Source organism: Tasmannia lanceolata, unplaced genomic scaffold, assembly GCF_043159265.1.
Source record: "Tasmannia lanceolata isolate RefF3 unplaced genomic scaffold, GAP_Taslan_0.1 ptg000015l, whole genome shotgun sequence".
In the NCBI taxonomy this organism is placed as follows: Eukaryota; Viridiplantae; Streptophyta; class Magnoliopsida; order Canellales; family Winteraceae; genus Tasmannia; species Tasmannia lanceolata.
This window is the reverse complement of record NW_027518692.1, coordinates 42,546,701-42,573,347: the sequence shown is the minus strand read 5'-3', so window position 1 is coordinate 42,573,347 and position 26,647 is coordinate 42,546,701. Positions and strand designations below refer to the sequence as shown.

The 26,647-nt window shown below is 38.8% G+C and overlaps 4 protein-coding genes across 4 annotated transcripts in view; 3 read left to right on the top strand and 1 right to left on the bottom strand.

Moving 5' to 3' along the window:
* The window catches only part of LOC143847374 (AP-4 complex subunit epsilon-like), a 33,974-nt gene extending 30,495 nt beyond the window's left edge, over positions 1 to 3,479 (top strand). The window contains exon 11 of the mRNA XM_077356182.1: positions 1,738 to 3,479. Coding sequence (XP_077212297.1) covers positions 1,738 to 2,838 — 1,101 coding nt within the window. The 3' untranslated portion in view covers positions 2,839 to 3,479. The remainder of the gene's footprint in view (positions 1 to 1,737) is intronic.
* Positions 3,480 to 5,341: 1,862 nt separating this feature from the next.
* On the bottom strand, positions 5,342 to 8,473 carry LOC143846472 (uncharacterized). Its single transcript, XM_077354908.1, has 2 exons — positions 8,132 to 8,473; positions 5,342 to 5,828 (listed from the first exon to the last, which is right to left on the bottom strand). The coding sequence occupies exons 1-2, from the start codon at positions 8,281 to 8,283 to the stop codon at positions 5,753 to 5,755; spliced, it is 228 nt and encodes a 75-aa protein (XP_077211023.1). The 5' UTR covers positions 8,284 to 8,473; the 3' UTR covers positions 5,342 to 5,752.
* Positions 8,474 to 15,103: 6,630 nt separating this feature from the next.
* Positions 15,104 to 18,553, top strand: AT-HSFA5 (winged-helix DNA-binding transcription factor family protein). The gene is made up of 2 exons (XM_077356180.1): positions 15,104 to 15,602; positions 17,071 to 18,553. The coding sequence occupies exons 1-2, from the start codon at positions 15,387 to 15,389 to the stop codon at positions 18,316 to 18,318; spliced, it is 1,464 nt and encodes a 487-aa protein (XP_077212295.1). The 5' UTR covers positions 15,104 to 15,386; the 3' UTR covers positions 18,319 to 18,553.
* Positions 18,554 to 25,102: 6,549 nt separating this feature from the next.
* On the top strand, positions 25,103 to 25,857 carry LOC143892004 (rapid alkalinization factor-like). The gene is made up of 2 exons (XM_077396483.1): positions 25,103 to 25,152; positions 25,542 to 25,857. The coding sequence occupies exons 1-2, from the start codon at positions 25,103 to 25,105 to the stop codon at positions 25,855 to 25,857; spliced, it is 366 nt and encodes a 121-aa protein (XP_077252598.1).
* Positions 25,858 to 26,647: the final 790 nt, after the last annotated feature.

Below are 26,647 nucleotides of genomic sequence, written 5' to 3'. Positions count from 1 at the left end.
GGCGTGACATAGTTTGGATATGGAAGTTTGCCATTTATTATTAGGTTGGCCTTGGTAATACAAAAAAAGGGCGGTCCAGTGCACAAGGCCCCCGCCATTGCGGGGTCTGGGGAGAGCTAGATGTACGCAGCCTTATCCCTGCTTTGCAGAGAGGCTGTTTCCGTGACTCGAACCCGTGACCACAAGGTTGGCCTTAGTAATATATGACCGGAAAACAAACCATCCATGATGGGGGAAATAACACCTACACCTGCAAAGATGGAAAAAAGTGAGTGTCCGACGCCTACTAAGGAGGGGCGAGAAAGGAACTTGTGAACAGTGAATTTTTGAACGAATTAAAGGAGACTGGACTGGTCTACACATTTTTAGTGAAGGAGATGTAAGGACATGAAATTTCTAGGTAACTGTAGCCCCTCATGGAGGAAGATGTTGATGTTATGGTAGATGAGTTTCGTGAATAGGTTACCACCCATAGGGACCAAGACAAGCCACAATCTTAATACAATTCCAACCTATATTGCATGAATTTCAGCATGAGGACCTGTTCAACTCAACTCAACTAAGCCTTTGACCCAAATTAGTTGGGGTCGGCTAATGAATCCTTCAGAAAATTTTCATGAAAAAAGTGAACGGATCTACCTGGTTCAAATTGACCAAGTCTAATCCTGACACTAGCATGAGGACCTGCATAAGCAAAAATTGTATTGCCTTTTAGAATCTATATAGTGGATTCATAGCCACACCGATTATTCGCAAGAGATGTTTTATTGCTTCTGTCAAAGTAAAGCTTAAGCTAGCCACTTTGCAGAGCAGCCCATACGTTTGAGGGGAATGCAGGATGGGCCATGTCTTTACTAAGCATAATTCTACCATTCATTACTAACCATATTCTCTTAGATCGAATTTAAAAGCAATTATCATCGAATTCGGATATGTGAATGAGATGAGTGGAAAATCGCATTCAAAACAAGAGAGATTTCATGAATAGATTATTGTGTTATTTCGCTTATATAAAACTCTATAACTATCAATTGTCAAGCCATTCATTGCAAGGTTTGTGGTGTATTTTGACGACATACTATCACACAATGTTGATAAAAGGCTCCCATTTGGCATCTTTTTGAAGTATTGGAAACTTAATAGAGGAATTGTATGCTATTCTAAAGAAATGCGATATAATAGTGGATCAGCTGCAGCCATTCAAAAAATAAAATTAAAATAATGGATCAGCTGCATCTTTTGGGATAATCAAGCCATTCATTGGTGTATTTTGAGTTTTAACGACGTATTAGTGACTTTTACTCCATAAAAAAAAAGGTCAGCCCAGTGCACGAGGCTCCCGCCATTGCGGAGTAGTTTGGGGAGGGCTAGATGTACGTAGCCTTACCCCTGCTTTGCAGAGAGGCTGTTTCCGTGACTCGAAGCCGTGACCACCAGGTCACAATGGAGCAACCTTTCCATTGCGCCAAGGCTCACCCTCTTGACTTTTACTCCGCAAAATCCATAAATTTAAAACCATGCTTTTGATACCCTGGTTATCATCATATTTATTTCTGATTATGTTAATCTTAATCATTTACGACTTGATATTCTCAGCTTGACATTTTTCAGATAAAATCCTTATAGTATCCAACTGTTGGCCCTCCGTCTAGCCAGTCAAATTTTTTTTTTGGCCTTTCCGTTTCTGTATTATTATGAAATGCTGGGCTACTAATTTGTCTTAGTTTCTCTGTGCAGGTAGATAAAAGCCTATCATTCCTTGACACTTTTGTGCAGCAATCCTTGGAAAGAGGAGCTAGGCCCTACATCCCAGAGAATGAACGATCTGGCATGCCGAATATAAGCAATTTTAGAAGCCAAGATCAACTTGACTCTTCTACTCATGCTCTTAGGTTTGAGGCTTATGAGCTTCCAAAACCTTCTATGCCAACAAGGACTACCCCTATTATGCTCACACCCTCAACTGATCTCGTTACAGTATCTGACTTAACTTATCCCAAAGAAATCCATCAACCTACCTCACAGCCTTCCATTTCTGATACTGTACCCACAGATCTTGGTCTGAAACTTCGGCTTGATGGTGTTCAAAAGAAGTGGGGTAGGCCAAATTATTCCTCTCCTACTCCATCGACCTCAAATTCCACCGTTCAAAAACCAGTAAATGGGGTCGCACATCATGATGGATTTGAATCAGTGAGCTCTCAAGCACGAGATATCTCGTATGACTCACGGAGGCAGCAAGTTGAAGTTTCTGCTGAAAAGCAGAGACTTGCTGCCTCATTATTTGGGGGTGCCTCGTCTAAAAATGAGAAGAGACCATTATCAAGCCATAAGGCTTCTGCAAGGAGCAGTCCTTCAAATTTAGAGAAGGCACGTCCCTCAGCAGAGAACCCTGCATCTACTGAATCTGCTGCTGAGAAGGCGGCCCCACTACAGCCTCCTCCAGATCTGCTTGATTTGGGTGAGCCAACTCTAGAAAGCACTCCATCCATAGATCCTTTTAAGCAATTGGAAGGACTTCTCGGGCCCACCCAAGCCGCCTCATCCATCAGTTCTGAGGCAGGTAATGCTCCCAAGCCACCTGATCTCATGTCACTCTATAGGGACACACCTTCAACTGGGTCGAGTGGCAATATCATAAATTCCGACATCTATGCTGGATTACCCACAACTGTTAATAGAAACTCTCACCATGGAGGAACCACAGTTACACACACAGCACCAGAGAAGAAGGGTCCAAACCCTCGAGATTCCTTAGAGAAAGATGCAGTTGCCAGGCAGATGGGTGTCACCCCATCTGGAAAGAATCCCAACCTATTCAGGGACTTACTCGGCTAAAGTAGTAGGCGTGATAACACGGTACAGAAGAACACACAACCTGGACAGTAATTCTCTGAATTAACTGATCTGGGTATTGATCTGGACTTTTTACGTGGAGCTGAAAAGCTGTGCTAGATCTCAAGTTGTCTTTCTATCAGTATCCTCTTTACATTATTTTCCACTTTTAGAGGACTTCTGGAAGACGAAAATTCATACTGTAAATCTGTTTTAATCTCTCAAAAAAATCTGGACTTTTTATGCTGGTTGAGTTTGACAGGATGATCATGGCTTGGCCGACGAAGCTTCTCGACTCGTAGCAGAACATGTGAATAGTCGGCATGGAGTTTTACTTGTAGAGAGGAAGGAATGGCCAAGGCAGGTAAGTTCTGTATTGTTCAGTATGAGATATGGTTTTGCTACTAGCATAGCGATAGTGAACATGGGTGCTCTTGTGGTACCCAAAATCCAGTCAATTACAATGGATTTATTAGAATCTTGGTCTGCTTACAACAGAAAACGGTCATATATCTTTTTTTTTTATTACTTTTAAGTTGTCTCAGCACATTATTTTTTTTCTCTAGAGTGCATGAACATGTGTTTCCGGCCCTGATGTTGTGTTATGCACAATTTCATAACTAAGTTATTAAGTTGTTTAAGCACATTATTTTTTTCTTTACTGTGTAAACATCGGCTTCGGCTGCTCTGTGTTGTGCAGTGTTTAAAATATAATGTAAAGGATCAATGTTCAGTGATCTGAACATGCATAAGGGCACAAAGTGGTAAATTTGATAGAGAACTATGCAGAAAGTCACTTTTGATCAACAGTAAAATTCAACTTTTCAGTCCATATGGTCACTAGACGCCACACACCTTAAACCCTATATGAAATAGAGAGCGTTGATCTGAGTGATCCCTAAACCCTAAACTCCATGTGAAATCGAGAGCGTTGATCTAGGCGATAAATCACTGCCAGATTTCTAGATGGCAAGCGGACTCCAAAATCCATCTAGACGATAGAACGTCAAGAGCCATGATGGGCCCCAAGTTCATAATGGATGGGGCTTTTCGGATGTATGGAATTTTTTTTCATTGAAAATGAATTTTCCAGCATTTGCAACTCATTTTCCATGATTTATTTTACACCTATTTTATGTTGAAAAAACAAAGCTAAAATGTAAGTCATTATGTCATGGTTTTAGAATGTGAGCGAGGACATGGCAGCCAGAAAATTAGCGTAAAATTTGTTTCACACCCATATGTTGAAAGAAACGGAGCCAAAATTTAAGTCACTAGTGATCCAGGTGGATCTCATAGCGGCATGGGCCCAGACCAAGGGTTCATAACATGACTTACATGGATGCATAACATGCATCATGAAAAATTATGTTGCATGTGTGAGTGATGTTAGATTAATTCTAGTCATAGACAAAGAGCTCTATTAGAGTTCAGATCCTACTAGCCTAGTCAGAGAAGTTACGAGTCATACCTCAATTAACAGTCATAGTTATAGTTAAATTAGAAGTCTAATAGGGTTTACAACATTAGAAGTCCTACTTTTGTAGTAATGGCACGAACTGACCTTGTCTTTTATTATCTAACCAGTTGTTTTGCAGCCAATTAAAGAAGAAAAGTCAAGGTGAGTTCGTCCCATTATCGATAGTTCGTCCCATTATCTAATAGGACATTGTCCTTCCTCGTGCCTCTTTTAGCCAGTATTAAGAGATTTGGTGTTTCTTGGGTGCTTCAGCGCTCAATGAAGAATATTATTCTCAATTGGGTAGGAAGCCCTTTCGGAGGAAATGAAGAAAAATCCGTTCAGGCCTCATTCCATGCTATTTGATTTGGCAAATTTGGGTGAGAAACAAAACACATCTTCAATGAAAATAAATGATCATTGGGAACAATAGTAACAGAGACAAAGATTGAGCTCATCCTTTGAGGGAGGAACAACAAGAACATGTGGAAATATTCTACTTGTGATATCCATAGGAATAGGAAGAAAATTATTTGAGAAAGAGGTTGAAAGTTAAATCTTTTCAAACTGGACATCCCTTCAATGTAATTTGATTAGATCAAATCAAACTTTGATCGTAGTTCTAAAGGCAAGCCGGGTCGACTGAGTGTGAGTGGCGTTTTTTAGATTTTTTGGTAGCTTTTTTAGGACCTACGGGTGAGTGCGAGGCGGGAGCAAGAGCAGAGCTTTATAGTTTGAAAATGTTTGCCTCTTCTCTTAGTGGTCATCTAATCATGGAAGGTGATTCATCTAATGTGACCTCATGGGCAAATAGAAAAGCATCTGAAGCTTGGAGACTAGCAGGTGTTCTTAATGAAATCCTGGACTTAAGTTTCAAACTCAATCTAGAAATTCATCACAAGTTGAGATAGTCAAATGGGCTAAAATGGCTAAAGGGGTAGATAAGGAGGAATCAGTAGACAGTGTTTAAGCTCCACAAAATATGCAAAGGCTAAAGCATCAGCTGGAGCTAAGCACATCCAAGGGAAAATAGAAGAAAAACCACCATGACTAAAGAGCTACGAAACATGTAAAGGATAAAAAAAATATATTACAAGAGCTAGCACAGAAAAATATGCTGCAATATCCAAGATAACGGCTTCTGTTCTCTCACCTTCTCCGTTTGATCGATCATGTAATCAAAGCAAAGCAGCGTAAACATTTATGTAGAAATATGAATTCCACATAAATGAATTCTCTCTCTCTCTCTCTCTCTCTCTCTCTCTCTCTCTCTCTCTCTCTCAATACTGACTCAGCAAAGGATTCTTTTGAGGACATATATTTCTGAGACTCTTGTAGTATGTAAATTATGAAGGCGAAGACTTACACTGATTTGATCAAGCTTCTATTCATTCACGACTAAAACTAAGATGAGCTTGTATAAAAGCCATTGATTTGACAAAACCCCACATAGAGAAATTAGTGCTTGTCCTTGGGAGCGTCTTTATCTGGAACCTGTGAATCCAATTCCTTGGATTTTGCTCTCTCTGTTGCCCTGCAAGGAAGAGGTGAACACATGGAAGTAATCAGCTGTTGAGGCCAGGTTCAAGCAGAAATGATTAAAATCACAAATCAATCACAGCAAAGTTGTTATGGATTGATAAAAATGGAAGTTACTGGAAGATAGAAACAGCCGTAACTTGACAAAATAACGACCTCAAAAGATAATGCTAATTCCAGAATTTATTCTACAAGAGCTGTTGTCCCTTGATTTCCTCAGAAGTTTTGATGTCCTTTGCAAAGGTCAGTAGGTGAGGGCCGAAGCCTATGGAGCTTATCAAATGCATTACTCTATGAGTATAAATTCTAGTTGGAGTTGAAAATATAAAAGTAGTCTCCTGCATGTATCATATGCATGTCATTTGGTAAGGTTCAAAACATCGTACTACATTATAACGGCCACGGGACATTACCATTTTATAACAGTAACAGGGCATTTTACTAAAAATGGAAAGAGAAATAACAGAGGAAAAAACTGTAAAAAACTTGTAACAGAGTCAAAATTTTCAAGATGATACCACTCTAAGCAGGCATGTTATGCAAGCTACTGCCCTTGAAGATAGTATTATAAATTCATACGGCAAAAATCTTGAGCAAACTGGCTGGATCTAGGAGATTCAAATACAAGGCACACAAATGGAATCTACACACTGCAGAAATTATTGATATTCAAGAAGCTGATTATGTAATTCTGAACCTTATAAGAATCTCCTCACTCCAAATCAAGACCAAAATGATAAGATTCCAGTTCCTAAAAGGAAACTAGCCCCTGAAAAAGCTAAATTACTTTCAAGGTTTATTTCCAGGGAGGAGATTGAAGACATTATGAGAAACTTGATGAAGTTTCAATGGAGTTTTCTACAAAAATTTCTAGCACATTATTGGGGATGACATTACTGCTGCAATTATTTTTTATTTTCTAAAGGCAGGCTTCTGGAGGAGGTGAACTTGATCTTTATTACCCACATTGCTAAGGTAGATGATGCGATTTCAGTGGATAAATATTGCTCAATCACTTTAAGCAATTTTCCATATAAAATTATTGCTAAAGTGATGGTAGACTTAAAAGTTGTGATTGAAGACAACATTAGCCCAAATCAGTCGGTATTTATTCCTAGAAGATATATTTCCAACAAGATCCTCGTATCTCATGATATTATTCATAACTTCCACCAGAACGATGCAAAAGATGTGTTGTGCAATATGGTTGATACAAAAAAAAGGAGAGTTTGACAGCATCAATAGAAGATCTTTGATCAATTTTATGAAAGCTCAAGGGTTTGATTAATGCTGGTCGAAATGGTGTGAGGAATGTATTGAAACTCATATTTTCTCTATCCTTGTTAATGGGAGCCAGAAAGGTTATTTCAGAAGCACAAATGGCCTTCCACCGAAGAGATCCTCTATCTCCTCATCTCTTCTCCATTGTTAAGGAGATGTTTAGAATAAACATGGACAAATCTATTGACTCTTTTTCTCTCAGCAAGTTTTCAAAATGCTGTTCATGCAAAGTTCATTTTCAATGAATTAAAAAAAGCATCTTGTCTTCATCTTAGTATCTCCAAGAGAGATATTCTTCACAACTGAAGTTAAAGAATTCCATCTCGAATATTCTGCAAATGGAGGAGGAATCCCTTCAAACGTTACCTTAATCTTCCTAGCTTCTCCTCAAATCTTTCTGATGCAGAGTATCTCTTATTCACAAAATTCAGCAAAAAAATCAACGGATGGAAACCTTCTTCACTCTGCTTGAAGGCTTGAACTCATTAAATCAATCTTGAAAAGCTTCCATATCTTCTGCTTCCGGCTTTTCAGATTCCCTAAAACACAAGCAACAATTGAATAGTTGTTTAGGGATTTCTAATGGGGTGGTTCTGCAATGAGGAGGGAAGTCCATCCTGTAAATTTGAACGCAGTTTGTCGTCCTAAAGAGAGAGGCCTAGTGCAGAGAAGATTTTGGTGAGTGGAACCGTGCTTCTCTAACTAAGCATTCCCATTTATCGTAGGCTCCAAATATAAATACAATATCCATTAATTGGAATATTCACTACGGATTTTCCTGTATAAATCATTCAAAAAAAATAAATTCCTATATAAATTTGCACATATTTTTTATGGCTGCGATTCTAATTATGAGAATTTGAACTTCGAGAAAAGAATTCAAACATCAAAATAGCACGTTAATCTGTTCATCAATCTCTCCTACATACAGAAAAGAAAACAGACCATACTGTGTTGAGCGTCATATTATGAACATCGGTAAATGAGAAGATATGAAGACAAAATTTTGAGGATTACTTGGAAGCAGAAGCGGATTCTTCCTCGACCCATTGACGAATCTGGCGAATATTTCGTCTAAAAATCACAGCGGACTGTTTTACATCGCTTCGAAGGAGGAGAACAACGGCAGTCACCCCAGCAACTGTGAGGATGAAATTGGTCAAAGCCATCTCTCGAAACCCTAATCTTCAAAATTTTCAAAAGAAACTCCAACTGTTAGAATTTCAATGGATTCTAATAGTTAGAGATTTTTAGCCATATCTTGCACCTACGATTTTGAGAGAGAGAGAGAGAGAGAGAGAGAGAGAGAGAGGTAACACCGTAACAGGCCTGGTGAAGAAAGACAAGCCTACCGCTAGGCTCTGTTTGGCTTGCAGAAAAAACTTTTCTGTAGAAAAGGTTTTCCTGAGAAACGTTTCTCCTTGCTACAATTTTCAAGACAATTCCAAGAAACACTTTCTGCTGTTTGGCTTGCCAAGCCTTGAAAGGAAAAAAAATTCCGAGAAAACTTTTCTTCAGTTTGGTTTAGTAAAGCCTAAAATGGAAAACAATATCTCTCGAAATTTTTGATCGGGCCCACGATGAAAGCCCAATGACCAATAAAGTAAGAGGGGCACATCTTAGATCACCAATGGATAAAAAAACATGCTAATCAAATGATCCTAGCTATAAAAGATGAAATTTTTTCCATAGCCTAAGAATTATAACAATATTAGGATTGAAATGAACAATGAGATCCAATTGTGCGAGGAGAAAATTTTGTTGTCGTCGAATGTTTACGTTTCTGACACATTCAACTTAACCCCGAATGTTTAAAAAGTTACAAGTAGACCCCTGTGGTTTCAATTTGTGTACACATTCAACTTAACCCCTAATGTTTAAAAAGTTACAAGTAGACTCCTGTGGTTTCAATTTGTGTAAGGTAGACCCCCTCAGTTGACGGTTCGTCCACAGATTGAAGGGTTAGGATAATCCTATGGAGCTGATTTTTTGGGCACACCCTATCTATGTCAGGGCCCATCAAATGAACGCTTTGGATTTGGATCATCCAAACAATGTGGCCACATTGTTTGGATGATCCAAAGCATTCATTTACACTTGGAGACCTTTTCCAGGTTTCTAAAAACCTGGAAAAGGTCAATCCGGTTTTAACTCTGGAATTTTCTTTCCTGATTCTTACTAACTTCACTCTCATCTACACTTGGAGACCCCGATTTATCATGAAAAACAATTCCTGGCAGCCACATGTGGCAATTTCATTTACATTGGACTTTTCTCTCCTTTTACACTTGTCTGAAATTCTAGGGTTTCATTTTCTGCACAGATGCCAATTCAATCTGTTTAAACGATTCATGTACTCTGTTTTTAGATATTGAGCTGATACTTTAGGCCCTGTTTGGATTGTCTTCAAGTTATCCTTTTTTAGGCCCTCTTTGGATATTTCCTTTCTTTTTCATTGTTCAGAAAATGGCTTGAACCACCGAAGTTCAAGTTTTATTCATAGATACCTTTGCTTTATAATGATATCCCTAATTCCCTACAATTTATCATCACTTCCCTCTAAATTTCGGAATTAATTTTTTTTTTTTTATAATTTCTCGAGAAAAGTTTTTCCTGCAATCCAAAAAAGGGCCTGAGGAGAGTGGCTTTACTTTACTATGAAAAAAAATGGAGGAAAAGGCATTATCAACCTTTTTGTTTCGATTGCAAGAGTTTTTTGGAAAAGTTTAGGGAAAAAAAAATCTTAGGAAACAATTCTCCTCAAGAAAAGTTTTTCCTGCAATCCTTCCAAACAGCGCATTAGTGTATAAAAAAAGTTGAAACTTTCAGAAATATTTTTCCTTTCCAAAAAATAAAATAAAATTGCATACTTAGGCAATTTAGGGATTCATCCTAAGGGAAGCAACATGGATGGCCTCCATATTTCTAATTCTTGCAAGTTCGAAAAGATTGCCAGATGGGTGGAGTCAAAATGTGAAATTTAAACTCATTGTGACTGATCAACTCAACAACGTGTCTGCCATAGAAGGTACTCTCTCTCTCTCTCTCTCTCTCTCTCATCCAGGATAATTTGGCTGTGCAATCTAATTAGATTGTGGGAACAAATAACACAAATAATCCACTAGATCGCACGCCCAAACATGGCCATTTGATTGGAAATTCAACCTGGATCGGGGGATTTGGGTTATTTACCCAACTGATTGAGTATTGTGAACATTTCATGAATTGGTTGCGATGATTTCAGCTTTTTTCTATTTTATGTAGACTTTGACGCGACATTCAATGCTGAGGAGCCAGCTTGGGGTCGAAGATCGTTCTTGCCGCTCAATGAACTTCACGACCCATCGAGAGGTGATACATGTGTAGTTGAAGTAGAATTTTTGGTTCGAAAGAGCCAAGCGTCATCCTCCATGTCCAGGCGATCATGGGTGGAGGAGAACCCCAACTCGTACGACTTCCTGGTTAAAATGCAAGGGGTTGCTCGTAGCTGAGAGTCTGTCTCTCATACTTTTTACATGAATGTGAAATACAAGTAGGTGTAACTTGCCCAACGATCCAAACCATTTATTTTCTAGGCCATGGAGCAAAATCCACCACCCCCCCCCCCCCCCCCCCCCCCCCCCCAATTGGACATTCTAACCCTCCAAATTGTGGCCACTAAATGGAAGGTGATAAAATAAAAAAAATCAACTGTCTGTATTCATCAAGAAAGCCTCTACAAATTGGGAATACATAGGACATGATGGAATACAATTACTATAAATCTTAGCTAATCTTTAGCTTGAAACACCGCATAGGAGGATGTGTATAAGATGATTAAAAGAAGCAAATTTAGCATACAAATGGAAAAACCATGCTTTGAAGTATAAACAAATAAATCAAAACCCAAGTAATAAATGGGTTTGAGCCTCATTCCATTGAAATTAGAAACTGTCACAATTTGAGTTCATGGGTTGGATGGAACCCCCGGCGGGAGCTTCCAACTGAGAAAGAGAGACTCCTCCGACTGGGAATTGTGGGACTAGATTCGGAGGGTCGCCCTTCGATATCTTCTCAGATTTTGTGACACCGGTGAATTGGTGTTTCCTTCGATCGGGCAGTGTGCAAGAGTCTCCGTCACATACGGCCCGAGTGCCTTTACGATAATGGAAGCAACTGAAGATGGTCGAGAAGAAAGCCATGGAGATGTGAAGCTCTCAAAACTTAGAAACACTCTCTGTATTAGAAATGCTGCTTTGTTTTATGTATATACTGTAATGTATATGTTAACAGTGAGTTTAATATAATAATGGTTTTGTGTTTCTTGACACTCAAAACACGTTTTGAATCTTTCATTCCAAGTTGTCTCTCAATTTTCAGTGTAAGCCTAGTCAAGAAAAGTGGGCAGTCAGCAGACTTTAGTCAATTGAAGGCATCAAATATGCAAGGGCAACACGCTAATGAGAAGGTGCCATTGACAAAGGCTATTCTTTTTGAATTTTTTTTTACCAGGTGTAAGGGAAATAGTAAGAAACATCGGCCGGGACTCGGGAGACAAGTCGCACATGTATATGGTGATATGGTTATTGATATGGTGGGGTCAGTTTTGTGTGCATGTTGGGCTGAAGGATGTAAAGCTTCATCGGCCTACATGGCGTTTAGCATGATGTAGAACCTTCATGGTTAAGACCATTCAAGAGTTGATGGTTTCGGATTGGCATTCAGACTTATCTAATTGACCATAGGGCCCACTCATCAGAACAATGAGATCAAGGGCCCCACTATAGTATCCAAGCAAAATCAGAGAACGGGAGGACTCCTTATCAAGTTAAGGTATAGAGATTAAGAGATTGAACAATCCGTTTGGTTGCCGGAATTTTTTTGGTTCTTGGGATTTTTGTGGAAGAAAAAACTTCCTGGAAGTATCTCAGTAAAATAAAAATCCCATGTTTGGTTGCTTGAACTGTTGGGAAAAAAAAAAAAAAAAAAAAAAAATATATATATATATATATATATCTTCTGCAAGCTTATTTTTGGTTCCCGGGATTATTTTTTTTTCCTTCTTGGGTTTTCATGCGGCATAATTTTGGTTCCTGGGATTATTTTTGGCCCACCAACCAAACGTGGGTGAATCCTGCGGAAATTCCACAAAAGTCCAAAGAACAAAAAAATTTCCAGCAACCAAAGATCAATTTAATCAATAAATCTACACTTGGAATTGGACAAAACCAACAGAGATGAAACTAGCTTCATGAGTGCTTCAGGGAAGAATTTTCCTGTTTCCAACCCTAGATAGGTAAGGTTACCAAATTCGAGGTACAGTGTGTTTTAAATAGTGTCATTTTATTTACCAAAATAGGGTGCATTTTAGAACTGTCTTCTTTATTTTAAACAAATTTCCGTTAATAAGAAAAGAAAAGCATAAAAATAGGCGAGAGGAGATATAACAATGACTATAGAAGAGAGCATTACAGAAACATAATAGAGTTTGAAGCTGATATTAACTCTAACTTTAGTAATAAAAGTAGATAAAATTTCATCCACCTAAACATTAATGAGAACCCGAAAAAGAAGCAAGCATTTCAAGCGAACTGGACATCAATGGTCCGGGGGTTCTTCGTGTCCAACTTATCTCCAGTCACGGTCAACAACCCATCATTATCAATGGCAAGATCAAATCTGTATCCATACCCTCAGGAAGCAAGATTTTTCGAGAGAAGTTGCCGAACCACGGATTACCCATCACGAGCTTGGATCCTTCCTTTTTCTCCTCTTTTTTCCGCCACTAACGAACGAGGACTTGTTGTTGTCCACCAACTGGACGTTGAAGTCAAAATATTTTACACCAGCCAATTCAACCAAGATGGAGTAGGGGTTAGGGTACTCCTTTACGTCCACGGGGATTGACATAGAGGAAAGAGAAAGGACCTTAACTTTAACTTCGATTCTACACGTTGTAAAATCAGAGACTTTCCAATTACTCTTGGATGCAATTACAGAGAATCAAAGGGTGCTTAATTTAGGGGTGCAACTTGGGCGGGCTCAACCCGGAAAAAAAGTCGGGTTGGGTTGAGTTCGGGTTGGCAAAAAGGATTCCTCTCGGGTCGGGTTGAACCTCATAGGGTTGGAACTCGGGTCGGGTTCGGATTGAGCAAATGGTTGGTCGGACCGGGTTCGGGTTCAGGTTGGTTGAGCAAATGGTTGGTCGGGTCGTGTTTGGGTTGGTCTCAACCCAACCCGACCCGAGTTGCACCAGAGCAATTAGGTGACAAACATAGAATCTAATCTTAATAACTATGGGAAGAGATTATTCTATCAAGTTACCTCCTCTAACCAAGTCTCCCAATCTACCTCCAAGATGATCCAATGGTGAGATCTTAACCCAATCTAATAATGCACCGTCTCTAGTTAATCCCACCCACGCTCTTTAGTTAATCCCAATGGTGAGATCCTAACTAACTAGGACTCTTGTTAAAATAACAAACAAGTTGCTTAATAAGAAATAACTAGGAATATTGTTTTTTTTTTTAAAAGAAATGAGTTACTTAATAAGAAATATGGCCACGTCATTTATTGTCAGGAATAGAAGGGGAAATGACAAACAATTAAGGGCAATACAATACGGTAAAAATCCAAAATAAGTGTAATTGGCAAGATATTTGAGGAGTATAAACTCTATCACGCATGCCATTACATAGAGGAACCTATCTTATCCTAACATCCAATTAAATGTACTTTTGATCGTGAAATATGGACCATCAAAAACTTTCATATAGGATCAAAAAGACATTATTTGAAATTAGTTTTTGCCCAATTGACACGAGTTTTGGGCCATTGGAGATAGCCTACAAGATGGATGGCTGGGATAAACTATATATATATATAGAGGAAACTGATGGTGCGCTTAAGATCACCAAGCTTATGGTGCGCTTAAGCGCCCAATCACATGGGTCCCACATTTTCTGTGGTGATCCAAACCATTCATTTGCAAGGTCCTATCGTAGATAGGGGGTGTACCAAAAATCAGCTCCAAAGGATCATCCTAACCCCTCCATTTGTGGAGGACAAAACTGGGCAGATTTGTGGATGGGTTAGGATGATTCTACACAAATGGAGGGGTTAGGATGATCCTATGGAGCTGGTTTTTGGTACACCCCCCATCTATGTAAGGACCTTGCAAATGAATGGTTTGGATCACCACAAAAAATGTGGGACCCATGTGATTGGGCACTTAAGCGCACCAACATTTTCCTCATATATATATATATATATATATATATATATATATATATATAGAGAGAGAGAGAGAGAGAGAGAGAGTTGGTGCGCTCGAGTGCCCAAACTCATGTGGGCCCACTTTGTTAGGATGATCCAATAAAGTGAAAGGCCCTTACATAGATTGGGTGTGTCCCAAAAATCAGCTCCATAGGATCATCCTAATCCATCCATTTATGGAGGTCAAGATGGACAGTCACTGTTTGTCCACAAATCTGCCCATTTTTGCCCTCCACTTTTGGAGGGGTTAGGATGATTCAATGGACCTAATTTTTGGTATACAAGCTATCTATGATAGGGCCTTGCAATGAATGGTTTGGATCACCACAAAAAATGTGTGACCCATGTAATTGGGCACTCGAGCGCATATAAGCTTAAGCTTAGGTGCACTCGACACTTTCCTATATATATATGTTTTTTTTTTTTAATACTATACGGTTTAGTCCATAGGAGGATCCAAACCGTCTTTTTTTTATGTAAACCGGATAGTATTAAACTGTATAGTATTAAAAAAATTATTGTTATTTCCACCCAAACTTCCGATATATAGAGATACATAATATATTAATATCCAGGGCTAGGATCATAATATGGAAATGATTTTTTGGACACACCCTATTTGCATGGTGGCCTATCAAATCAACGGTTTGGACTATGCCGGCTTACACAATATAAAATTCCTTAGAGGCCGACCATACAGTTTTAAATAACCCATGGGCTCTCGGCTGTGTTTATGACTGTGACACCCCCTTTCTAGCAATACACGAGAGAGAGAGAGAGAGAGAGAGCTGTTCTCTCTTTTCTCTGTCTAAAGACTCTAAAGTCTAAACTATGGTCTATGGTGGCAATTGGCAAACCCACTGTCACCAACCTTATCTCCTTCTTCCTTTGCGAAAATCTAGGGTTTTCCCCAACCCAAATTTCCATGCCCCCTTCATCTACTGAAAAAAAAAAAAAATCTCCCTTCTACTGGTCAAACAAATAGAGAGAGAGAGAGAGAACAAACCCTAGATAGAAAATGGAAGGAGGGCAGATCGGCGCCGGAGGCCCTGCTCCTTTCCTTTTGAAAACTTACGACATGGTCGATGATTCTTCCACCGACGATATCGTGTCATGGAGCTCCGGCAACAACAGCTTCGTGGTCTGGAATCCGGCGGAATTCGCTCGCCTCCTCCTCCCCACCTATTTCAAACACAACAACTTCTCCAGCTTCATAAGGCAACTCAATACCTACGTAAGACTCTCTTCCCCGATCTGGGGTCCATTTTTAATATCAAGGAGTTGTTCTGCCATGAGGCAATAGCTCTGATACCATGTGAAAAACAACCAATTACTTACTCCTAAAGCTGTTAGAATTGGTGTTATTCAATCATTTATACTTCAACACTCCTTGCGTGTGGCCCCCCATGTGGATTTGTAATATAGGCAAAAGCTCTGATACCATGTGAAACAACCAATTACTCCAAAAGCTTAAGCTGTTAGAGTTGGTGTTATTTAATCACTTGTACTTCAATAGTTAGGATGTGGGTTTTGATTCTTTAATTTGGTTATGAAGATTTGCATCTGGTTTTTAAATTCTTTAATGTGTTATTGTTGTTTTCGTTTTAATCTACCCTCTAATATTTTAGAGGTATGGGAGGACTCCGTTCGAAATTCGTTTTTATTTTTTTAGGATATGGGTTTTGATTCTTATCATGGGGTGTGAAGATCTGCATTTGGTTTTAATAACTCAGGAGCGAATACACCTGTGTTAGAGTTTTTGCTTCTTCTATTTCTTGCTGCTTGGATTGTCTTCTCTTTCAGTTGTTTCTCCTTTTGTTTTTCTTTGTATGATATGCGAAGAAATCCTGGAATAGGAAGTCGTGCAACTGTGATTTTATTGTTGTTATTATTTTTGAAAAGGAACCCTAATAGAAAAATTCTAGTAGAAAAATGCTTGTATTAAGTTTTTTATGTGATTTTTCCTCGTCATTGCATCCACTTGAATTTTAATTTTGTTCTTGTGTAGAACTGTATCGTGATTCTCCTTTTTTTTTCTTTTCATAAATGAAATGCTTGGGTTTGGATTTAGTTAAAAAGGAAAAAGTAAGATGCTATGAACATTTATTTCTCGCAAAAACCCCTGAAGCTTAAATTCTACCATTAGATTATTTGTTTAATGATTATTTTGTGACTAGAAATTGGAACTTGAATGTTTAATTGAAATTTGAGTGTACTTTGGAGAAGAATTTCTGGCAGTCATTATTCTAAGCTTTCATTCTAAATTAAATTGGTAGTGAGGTTCGACTAAAAGATCATCATTACCACTTTCTCTTGAAGAACAACCTCATTCATCTATGCTTAAACGTTGCTTTCCATATTGCATGAACATGAATACTTGTTAGTAATAAACTCTCTCTCTCTCTCTCTCTCTCTCTCTCTCTCTCTCTCAATATCAATCTGTCTTGGCCATGTTTCTTTTGGATTTTGCAAACCCGATTGGAGCAACTGTATAGAAGGACCTGTTCATTTTGGATTTTGAGAACTGATTGTGAGTTCCCAATCTGGATACTTGTTTAAATTCTGGGAAATTTTTTTTTTTTTGTAAAAATAAAATTCTCTGCACCCCTCCCCCCTCCTGGAGTAAATTCCTGGTTCCGCCCCTGCTTGTTAGAGTTGGTGTTGTGTAATCATTTATGTTTCAACATTCTGAATGTTAATAGGGATTCCGGAAGATCGATCCGGAAAAGTGGGAGTTTGCTAATGAAGAGTTTGCAAAGGATCAGAAGCATTTGCTTAAGAATATTCACCGAAGGAAGCCGATTCATAGTCACAGTCAGCCACCTGGATCCTTTGGGGATTCCGAAAGGGCAGCCCTCGAAGAAGAAATTGAGAGGCTATCGAGGGAGAAAACTGCCCTTCAGTCTGATCTTTGGAGATTCAAACAGCAGCGATCTGAAACAAAGCTTCAGTTGGAAGGTTTGGCGCAACATGTCCAAGAAATGGAGCAGAGGCAGCATAGAATGATGTCATTTTTGGCAAAGGCAGTTCACAACCCATCGTTTTTAGAACATCTTGTTCGAATGGCTGAATCCTCGGCGGAATTTTCTGCGATTAATAAGAAGAGGCGATTACCAAAAGTCGATTATTGTCAAGAAGTCATGGAGAACAGCGTCATTGACAACCATAGTAGTACTTCTAAGCCTGAGTTTGGGCATATTTTCCACCAAGATTTCTATAACAAACTTAAACTTGAATTATCCCCAGCTTGTTCGGATAATCACGTGGTTTCTGTGAGTGTACAGAGCTCCAACGGAGATGGAGGGAGTCCACAAAAGAAACCATTGGAAGGAGCTCTGAAGGATGTACAGATGAGAACAGACGGCCCTTCTTTTGCACCTGAGACATTAGAGCTTTCAGATACTGGGACATCGTCTTTGTTGAAAAAGAATGTCTTGTTCTCCAGGCAAGTGAGAACACATGAGAGCCCAGAGTTTCATGGCTTAGGGTGTAGCTTGACTTCTGCCGAAGAAGGTGATGATCATATTCCCTGCCATTTGAATCTTACACTTGCATCTTTACCATTGCAAATCAACACTAGTCCTTCTGTGGATAAGATAACCCATCCTTTAGGTCAAGACCTTGGTTCCTTAGCCGGGATGAGGTCTAGTCTCAATGCTAAAGAAGCGGAACTTAGAGTTTCAAATAGACAGAGTTCTGCTGATGATGATGATGCGACCATGTCATCTTCGCGAGAGGCACCCATTAATGATCAAATGCTTACAGCTGTTCAGGGCCAAGTGAATGATGTGTTTTGGGAACAATTTTTGACCGAAAGGCCAGGATCGTTGGATGCTGAAGAGGCCAGCTCTAGTTTTAGGGAAAGCCCTCATGATGATCAACGAGAGAAAAAACCAGGCAATGGAAAGTTGTGGAGATCCAAACATGATATGGAGCAACTCACACTATGAATTGCTCGTCGTGGTCAAAATCCAAGGCAGTAAAGACTACAATTGGTATAGCTGATGGATATATGTATTCTCACAGGTCTAATGTGCAAATTCATATCTGTATTATGTTTTTAGTGAATTGTGTATCACATTACATGATGCTTTCCATCACTATATATGTATAGGTTGGCAAAGAAACACAGTTGGTTTTGGGGATTTCTTTGAATCAATAAAATTTATGTATATTTATGGGCCATTTAGTTATTTTTTTTTGAGTGACTTTGTAGCTAAATGATTTTAAAATTTTGAAGTATGGGCCACCTACTACTATGAAGTCTCTTTTCTGTGCTGCAGAACAGTAGAAGCATTGCTGCATAAACCAAATAAAAGAGTTTATGGGCTTCAATTACTGTTGGATAGACAGGTAACTGACTGATTCATTTGGTATTTTGAGGACAATTCTCGTAGAGGTACTTCATGGAAATAGAATTCATTCAACATTTTCTTTTTGCTAGAATAAAGTGCCAATTAGGGTCCTTGCTCCTTAGAGACCTTGGTTGGAAATATTTTTATTAATTTCACACATTTTTGTAAATAGAGCTTATCAATAATTTATGCTGTTCTGTGCTATTCAGTTTTTTGCAGGCATGATTCATATTCTTGGCATTCATGAAATTTTTCTAAAGGATTCATTATCCGACCCCAACTAGTTTGGGACAAAGGCTTAGTTGAGTTGAGTTGAGTCGAGTCATTTTCTGGATCATATGCTTCCTTGGAGGTTGTAAGAAAGCTTTGGAATTGAGTTATACATGAGAAGGGTCATATCTGTCGCTTTTAGAGTTGCTAACTGAATTTTCTTGACATGATCTGTGCTTGCTTTTTACCCTTGTTACACACATTCATCTGAATAGGTGAAGTATCTGTGTTTGACACCTGTCAGATTCCAATACTTCAGGATTTGCTATTACACTTCTCTCTCTCTCTCTCTCTCTCTCTCTCTCTATATATATATATATATATATATATATATATATATATGAGGAAAAGGATTGTGAGCTTGAGCGTTGGAACATATTCGTGAGCTTGAGCTCAAAAACCATTGAGGCCCACATTGTTAGGATGATCCAAAGCATTCACTAGAAAGGGCCTTACATAGATAGGGTGTGTACAAAAAATCAGCTCCATAGGATCATCCTAACCCATCCATTTGTGGAGGTCAAAATGGACAGACCACAAATCTGCCCAGTTTTGCCCTCCACTTTTGGAGGGGTTAGGATGATTCAATGGAGCTGATTTTTGGTACACACCCTATCTATCATAGGCCCTTACAAATGAATGGTTTGGATCCTCACAGAAATTGTGGGACCCATGTGATTGGTGCACTCAAGCACACCATTCCTTATTAGAGCTTGAGTGCACGAACATATTCCTCTATATATATATATATATATATATATATATGAGAAAACGGTTCCTACACATATGTGTAGATAAGTTCTCTACACACTAGCTTAAAAAACAGTGGGGGCCACATTATTTGGGTGATCCAAACCATTCATTTTTAAGGCCCTCACATAGATAGGGTGTCCACAAAAAATCAGATCCATAGGGTCATCCTAACCATTCGAACTGTGGAGGCAAAAAATGGACTAATTTGTGAAGGTTTAAAGACATCCATTTTACCTCCACAAATCGTAGGGTTGGGATGATCCTATGGATCTGATTTTTTGTAGACACCCTATCTATGTGAGGGCCTTTAAAATGGATGGCTTAGATCACCCAAACAATGTGGGCCTCCACTGTATTTTATGCTAGTGTGTAGAGAACTCTCTACACATATGTGTAGGAACCGTTTTCTCATATATATATATGTTGGACAATTTCAAATAACTTAAATAGAAAAGTCAAAGATGCTTTTGTTTTGTGTTTAAAATTTGGAGGGAAGATTCAAATTAAAGTTCTCCCCTTCTTTCTTTGAAAACTAGAATCAATTGCATGAATGGGAACTTGAACCCAAGACCTTGATGTGTGTGTGAACATTGTGCTCTCTAAATCAAGGTAAAACAAATAGTCCCACATAGGAGCTTGAGAGAATTTTTCTCATCCATATAAGATGGAGAGTTGGAGAAAGGCTTGAGCCTTCAACGAGCTTTATAATTTGTTGGGTCTTGGGCTTTTAGAAGAGCACAAGCCCATGTGTAAAAAACACACACGCGCGCGCGCGCCTCGCCTCGTCGGGCCGGGCCGTGGCCCGAGGTCCGGGTTTGGGTTTGGGTTTAAATGAAAAGGTTATTTTATTACAAAAAACCGTTTTAATTTTTACCCTTTGGTTTTGATATGGACACACCACCTTAATTGCAAAGAACCGTTTAAAATCTCAACGGTCACAAAAATGACTGTTGGGAGAAAAAACGTTACTGGCCTTTAAGGGTGTGTTTTAATGGTGGCTCTCCCCAACAGACATTTTCTGGTCTATAAAAGGGGACGGGACAGATTGTTTTGAATACAGAAAATTACAGAGACGTTTTTGCACTTTCTGTTCTGTTCTTCTTTCTTCTTCCTCCTTCGTTCCGTTCTTTCTGAGCACAGTTCCATTGGTGATTCTGGGTGGACCAGTCAGCGAGTGCACGTGGACTGGGGCCAATTTCGGCTGTTTTTATCTTGGAGCGTCGGTTCGCAAATCCCGGTTGCACCGGTAGGGGGCGGATACGATTCTTAAGGAGGGTGACCAGTGGCACGACTCAGCCTTATTCTTTTCAATCCGATTTCCAGAGGGTTTTTCAATCAAACAGATAAGTTCTATTTTATTTCTGATTTCCAAACAGAAAGATATTTTTTTCATTTCAAATTGCAGATTTTTTGGGTTCGAATAAACCATAGATCAGATCCATATTCTAAATATTATTATTTTCCAACAGTATATATCTTTTATCTGTTTTTTTCTAAAGACTACTATCACAACCTTACAATTATCACATGTTTTGAGTTTTTTTCCATTTTATATGAAAAATAAAATATTATATTTATTTAAATTATTAAAATTTTCAATATATTTTTTAATCTCTTCCCCTTGGGTAACCGTCTTGAACCCTACACCTCTCGGCAAGAAAGCACTTATTGTCTTGAACCCAACACTTCTTGGCAAGAAAGCACTTATTGCCTTAAACCCCAAGAGCATATAAGAGATTGGTATTTTTAATATTCCCTACTTGGGATTTGCTAGGGTCCATCGCAAAAGGCATTTCGTGGCTGATCTGTCGCATGTCAGACCAGCCGCCTCATGAATGAAGACAACAGCTTTTGCCTCCATTCTCGAGGTGGCTGGTCTGGCGTGCGACAGACCAGCCTCAAAATGCCTTCTGCGATGGATGCTAGCAATTCCCTACTTATTATAACCATATTATTATGTAAAACAATAACAATTTAGGAATTGATTAAAATATTTTGGTGAACCCATGAATCTTTCTTTTTGAGGTTTGCCGAATTCAATCCGTGTTAGTTTCTGACACTTGTACCATACTGTTGTAGCACAACTTTTTACTCTCTTTAAAGAGAATTTATATGGTGGCCGACCGTCAAAATCATAAGGGCCGAGTGTCAAAACCTCTTCATTTTTTATCTAAGTGGAAAGTAATAAAATGGGTTTGACCAGATCAAAAATCAAGAGACATCGTTCTTTCTTTTTTAGGTTTTATTCCCTCTGAATATGGGTTGGGATCATTTGAATATTGAATTCCTGTGTTGCCTTAAATACATGTCATTTCTGAAATGTTTGTTGATGACAAGGGCGATGATATTCTCACACACACCCCCCCTCCCACCCCGCGCCGCATTACGCATGTGCCCCTTTGTAATGTGATTTGACATCAAAAAACGTTAAAGTTGCCCACTGTTCACGTCAAATCAGGTTTTAAGGGGGTGTATGCGTAACGCAGGAGGAGTGAAAATATCAGATCCCTGTACAATTGTCTTTTATCAACCTCATTTTCTATTCTATTTGTAGTACAAGATATGACCCATATACATTTATTTCAATGACAGGTGCAGGTCCATATCTTTAACCTTCTGGAATACTCTTTATTGCTAGATCACAAGGCCATGAGTAGGGCTGCAACTCGAGCCGGGTTTTACCCGACCCGCATCGACCCAACCCGAAAATAGCCTGGGTTGGGTTCAGGTTTCATGGGTTTCGGATCGAGCCGGGTTGAGCATTCAAAAGCCCGCATGAATCTCGGGTCGAGCCGGGTTTGAAGGGGTCCGACCCGACCTGAGTTACATAAGTTATAGTATGTACATTTTTTTCTATTGTTAGTTAAAAGTTAAAAGTGAAAACCCACGCACCCACTGTTATTTGTGAGTGTAATTTCTGCTTCTATGAGTTGAGTTGATTCAAGTGTTTGATTCAGCATTGTTTGATTCAAGTGTAATGTGAATGTAATTACATCATTGTTTGATTCAAGTGTAATGTGAGTGTAATTTCTGCTTTTATGAGTTGAGTTGCCTTGTCAAACAAGAATTTTTCTTAAAAAATTGTGTCAACGTGAAAAAACCCAATCCGACCCGAGATTTATCATGGGTAGGGCCGGATTTGGGAATCGTGGGTTTGCCGAAAAAAAACCCGACCCGAGATATTTCTCGGGTAGGGTTGGGTTCTCCAACACCAGACCCGCCCGACCCGAGTTGCAGCCCTAGCCATGAGGCCATCTTTGGCAACCTTGATTTTTTTTTTCTTGGAATATTAGATTACCGAGTTGTGAAAGAGGGTAGGAAGAGGGAGTGGATCGAGAGGGTAGGGAGAGGGAGTGGATCGAGTGGGTATGACTCGTATGAGAGAGCAGATGGTGCCAATTGGCTGAAAAATAAGGAAAGAAAAAACTCTATTCCATCTCGCCAATCGTGCCCTCTATATTCTCTCCTCATTCTACCCTTATAGCTCCTCTCCTCCAACTAGATAAACTTATATTCCATGGAAAAAATATCATGGCTACCAAGCATGGCCTTGGATACTTCGAAACATCACTTGGACCTCCTTTCCAATACAGCACTAAGCAGTTTTATTCTGTTCCAGTTTAATCTCTTGCTTGAAAACTAGGTTTGGTGTTCCTAATTGTTAAGATCCAAACTCACCTTGTTTTCCAAGATATGATGGTATGTGTAGTGATATTATTTGGCTAATTAAGGAATTCTTTTCATTTACTGCCTGCGAAAGCATTACTTTGTAGTTCTCAAGTTTTTAGAAGCTAATGAGAATAGAGATTGCTCTTGTCACATATCCTGAGTAATCTACCATGCCCTGGCAAGTCGGATTTGCTTTGGCCGCGTTTTGACCTGCATCTGCATTTTGAAAAACTGATATGCACACAATGTGTGTTCACGTAAGACAGATAATACTCAACATACTCTTTCAACTTGGTAATGAGACTGTATTTTCCAAATCCAGGAGATGAAACTAGCACATTGGCAATGGAAATCTTATCTTTTTGTACCAAGCTTCTAGCAAAGGAGTAGTTTAAGCCCTGGGAATTTTTTTAAACAGTTTGGAAAGGAAAAATATTTCTAAAATTTTGTACTTTTTCACACACACATAAAATCCTTTGTATCCAAAACGTGCTCATATAAAAATTCATTAAACCTTTAACCCCCTGAACATTAACCTTAAAATGGGCTAAAAGGGGGGGGACTATGATCCAGATCTGTTGAGAATGTACAACAAGGTGTTCTTAATGAAATTTGGCAAGACTCAAGATTTCCGCTCAAATAGTAAACGTACCTGATTAAGTAAAGAAGAAGTAAGGCCCTAAAAGAGCCTTTTAGGAAGGGGCCTAAAATTGATTTTCTTTTTAGCATTTTATTGTGTAAGAAGCAGGATTTAGTCATAGTTTCTTAGTTTAAGAAGACACTGTTATGTTGAAGAAATTTGTCAAGAAATCTATTTAGGAATTTATAATATTAATTTCTGCTAATAATAATAATAATAATAATAATAATAATAATCAAATTAGTAAAAATAATTAATCAAGAGAAAGAGATAGAAATAGCGTGGATCGAGGCATGACACGCTTTCTTTAGAGTCAATACGTCCCGGTCTACACTGGGTTCACCAACGTTTGGCTCCCATGATTTAACTATCCTTCAAGGTCTCTTCTGTATAGGAAATTGATCCCACGAACTCGTTATCGCCCATATTGCAAACACAACAAATTATCAAAAATAAAAACCAAGAACAAAAAGATGTAAGAGTTTTTCCATAAAAAACTACTGTATTCTTTTGGAGAAGAAATAGAGGAGAAAACATTGAGGAGGCTCAAAATATTAAAGAGATTTTATAGGAAAATGAATCCCTAAAATCTCTTCCACCCCCCTTAAACGTGTTACACTATAAAGGGTTCACAGTGACCTCCCTACTGCTTGGTTGCATAAAAGCCAAGATAGCTTAGACGTTTTGCTTGCCATTTGGGTGCCACGAGTGGAGCTCCCTACTACATAGCATTGATAGCTACCTGCTACGTGCTACCAGCTGGCGTACTTTACAAGCGATCATTCGAAGGGAGACTTTTGCGATGTCTAGATAAAGAAGAAGCTCGGCATGCCATTTGTGAGCTCCACTCGTGGAATCATTGCATGTTTGCTAAGATGTCACCCTTGTCCCCTCCCCATGAAATTCATGCCAAGAGCCACAAATAAGGGGGAATTTTACTTGAATTTCTTAGGAATGATGCTCTCTCTCTTTCCCTCTCTCATCTCACTCTATTGTTTTTTTTTTTTTTTGAATAGCTACTCAGTCTATATTAGTAAATGACACCCCATGCCACTACTCAACGAGGTTGACAACCAAGCTTACTACCATTCTACAAGGTAAGTTGCAGGTAAATCCAATGCTTGTCTCCTCCTTGTTCACTACTTACACCACTAATCTACCAAGTAAATACTTGTAACCAAACATAGGGGCTTAATAGGGATGAAAGGTTAACTATAGAATTCAATGGTGGTCGTTGGCCGTTCTTATTAACCACAGGACTCGTGGTTGGTGGGACTGACCCACATTTAAATTAAAGCCCTCCAATCCAGAAACAAGAACAAGTAAAAACCCAGAACAGGAACAAGAAAGAAGAAAGAAGAAAGAAGAAGAGGAGGAGGAGGAGAAATCAAACAAAAAAAATGGGAAACCCCGCAAAAAAGTTTTTCTCCTCGAAGAATATCTTCTTAACATTGCTTTTGCTTGACACACATCTCATGCTTTGCAGAGGGTTGTACGTTTTTGAGCCAAATTCATGGAAGAAAAGTGAAATGAAGGTGATGGTGAAGAGGGCTTGCAATGTAAACATGGGAGGAGAATGCCTTTGGGAGGAGGAGATGGAGATAGAGATGGATTCAGAGATAAACAGGAGGTTGCTAGATAGTCAGAAGAAGTACATCAGTTATGAGTCACTGAAGAAAGATGAGGTGCCTTGTTCTAGACCCGGTGCTTCTTACTACAACTGTCATGGCCTTAGCAAGGCCAATCCTTACACAAGAGGATGCGAGTTCATCACAGGTTGTGCAAGGGACCCCCAACCATAGAAGAAAAAAGAAGTGTGGTAATGTTGGGGCTTTGTTTAGTTGATACTTTTTTCTAATTGGTTGTAGTTTTTGTACATAATAATGTGGAATCATCTTAGGTTCTTATTATGTAATTTTAACTCAATGCTGGTGAAGAATAATAGTGTTTTGTTCTTCAAGTAGATTGATTTGCTTGTTTATTTGTGATCGATATCAATGTCAATGTCAATCTCAGTATCAATTTTCATCTCAATCAACCTTGGTATCAATTCAATCCCAGTTCAATCTCAGTTTCAAACAACTCAAACTTGGTCTCAATTTCAATTGCCTCAATCTCAGTAGTCTCAGTTAAATGAGTCAAACCCAGGTCAATCTCAATCAATTCAACCTCAGTTTTAATCCAGGTCAATCTTAATCTTGGTTTTGCTTCAATTGGTCCTAATCCAAGTCTACCCAATATCATAAAAAGAAGAGGGTTGTGTGGCATTGATCTTGTGGGTTGAATTGCTGTCATTTTCTACAAACTTAATGTCATTTTCTACTTCTTTGTTGTCTTTTCATAAAATTCGAATTCTTGATTTTACCATGAAAAGAAGAGGGTTGTTTGTATTTCGCGGCTGACATTCGAATTCTTTTCATAAACCCCATTCTTAAAAAAAAAAAAAAAAACAAAGAGGGCTGCTAGGAAAACAGGGATAAAGACGAAATCCCATATTCTGAAACACCCAAAAAGACAAGAAAGTGAGGTTGTGTATCCCCATCACGAAAGTTTAAAAAAACCTTAGAAAAAAAACTGTAGAATTGACCAAAT

Excerpts from the sequence above, each read along its gene's own strand:
- AT-HSFA5 (XM_077356180.1), top strand. The coding sequence starts at position 15,387 with ATGGAAGGAGGGCAGATCGGCGCCGGAGGCCCTGCTCCTTTCCTTTTG. Across the intron at positions 15,603-17,070 it reads TAAGGCAACTCAATACCTAC|GGATTCCGGAAGATCGATCC; the intron begins GTAAGACTCTCT and ends GAATGTTAATAG.
- LOC143846472 (XM_077354908.1), bottom strand. The coding sequence starts at position 8,283 with ATGGCTTTGACCAATTTCATCCTCACAGTTGCTGGGGTGACTGCCGTT. Across the intron at positions 5,829-8,131 it reads GAATCCGCTTCTGCTTCCAA|GGCAACAGAGAGAGCAAAAT; the intron begins GTAATCCTCAAA and ends TCTTCCTTGCAG.
- LOC143892004 (XM_077396483.1), top strand. The coding sequence starts at position 25,103 with ATGCCACTACTCAACGAGGTTGACAACCAAGCTTACTACCATTCTACA. Across the intron at positions 25,153-25,541 it reads GCTTACTACCATTCTACAAG|AGGGTTGTACGTTTTTGAGC; the intron begins GTAAGTTGCAGG and ends CATGCTTTGCAG.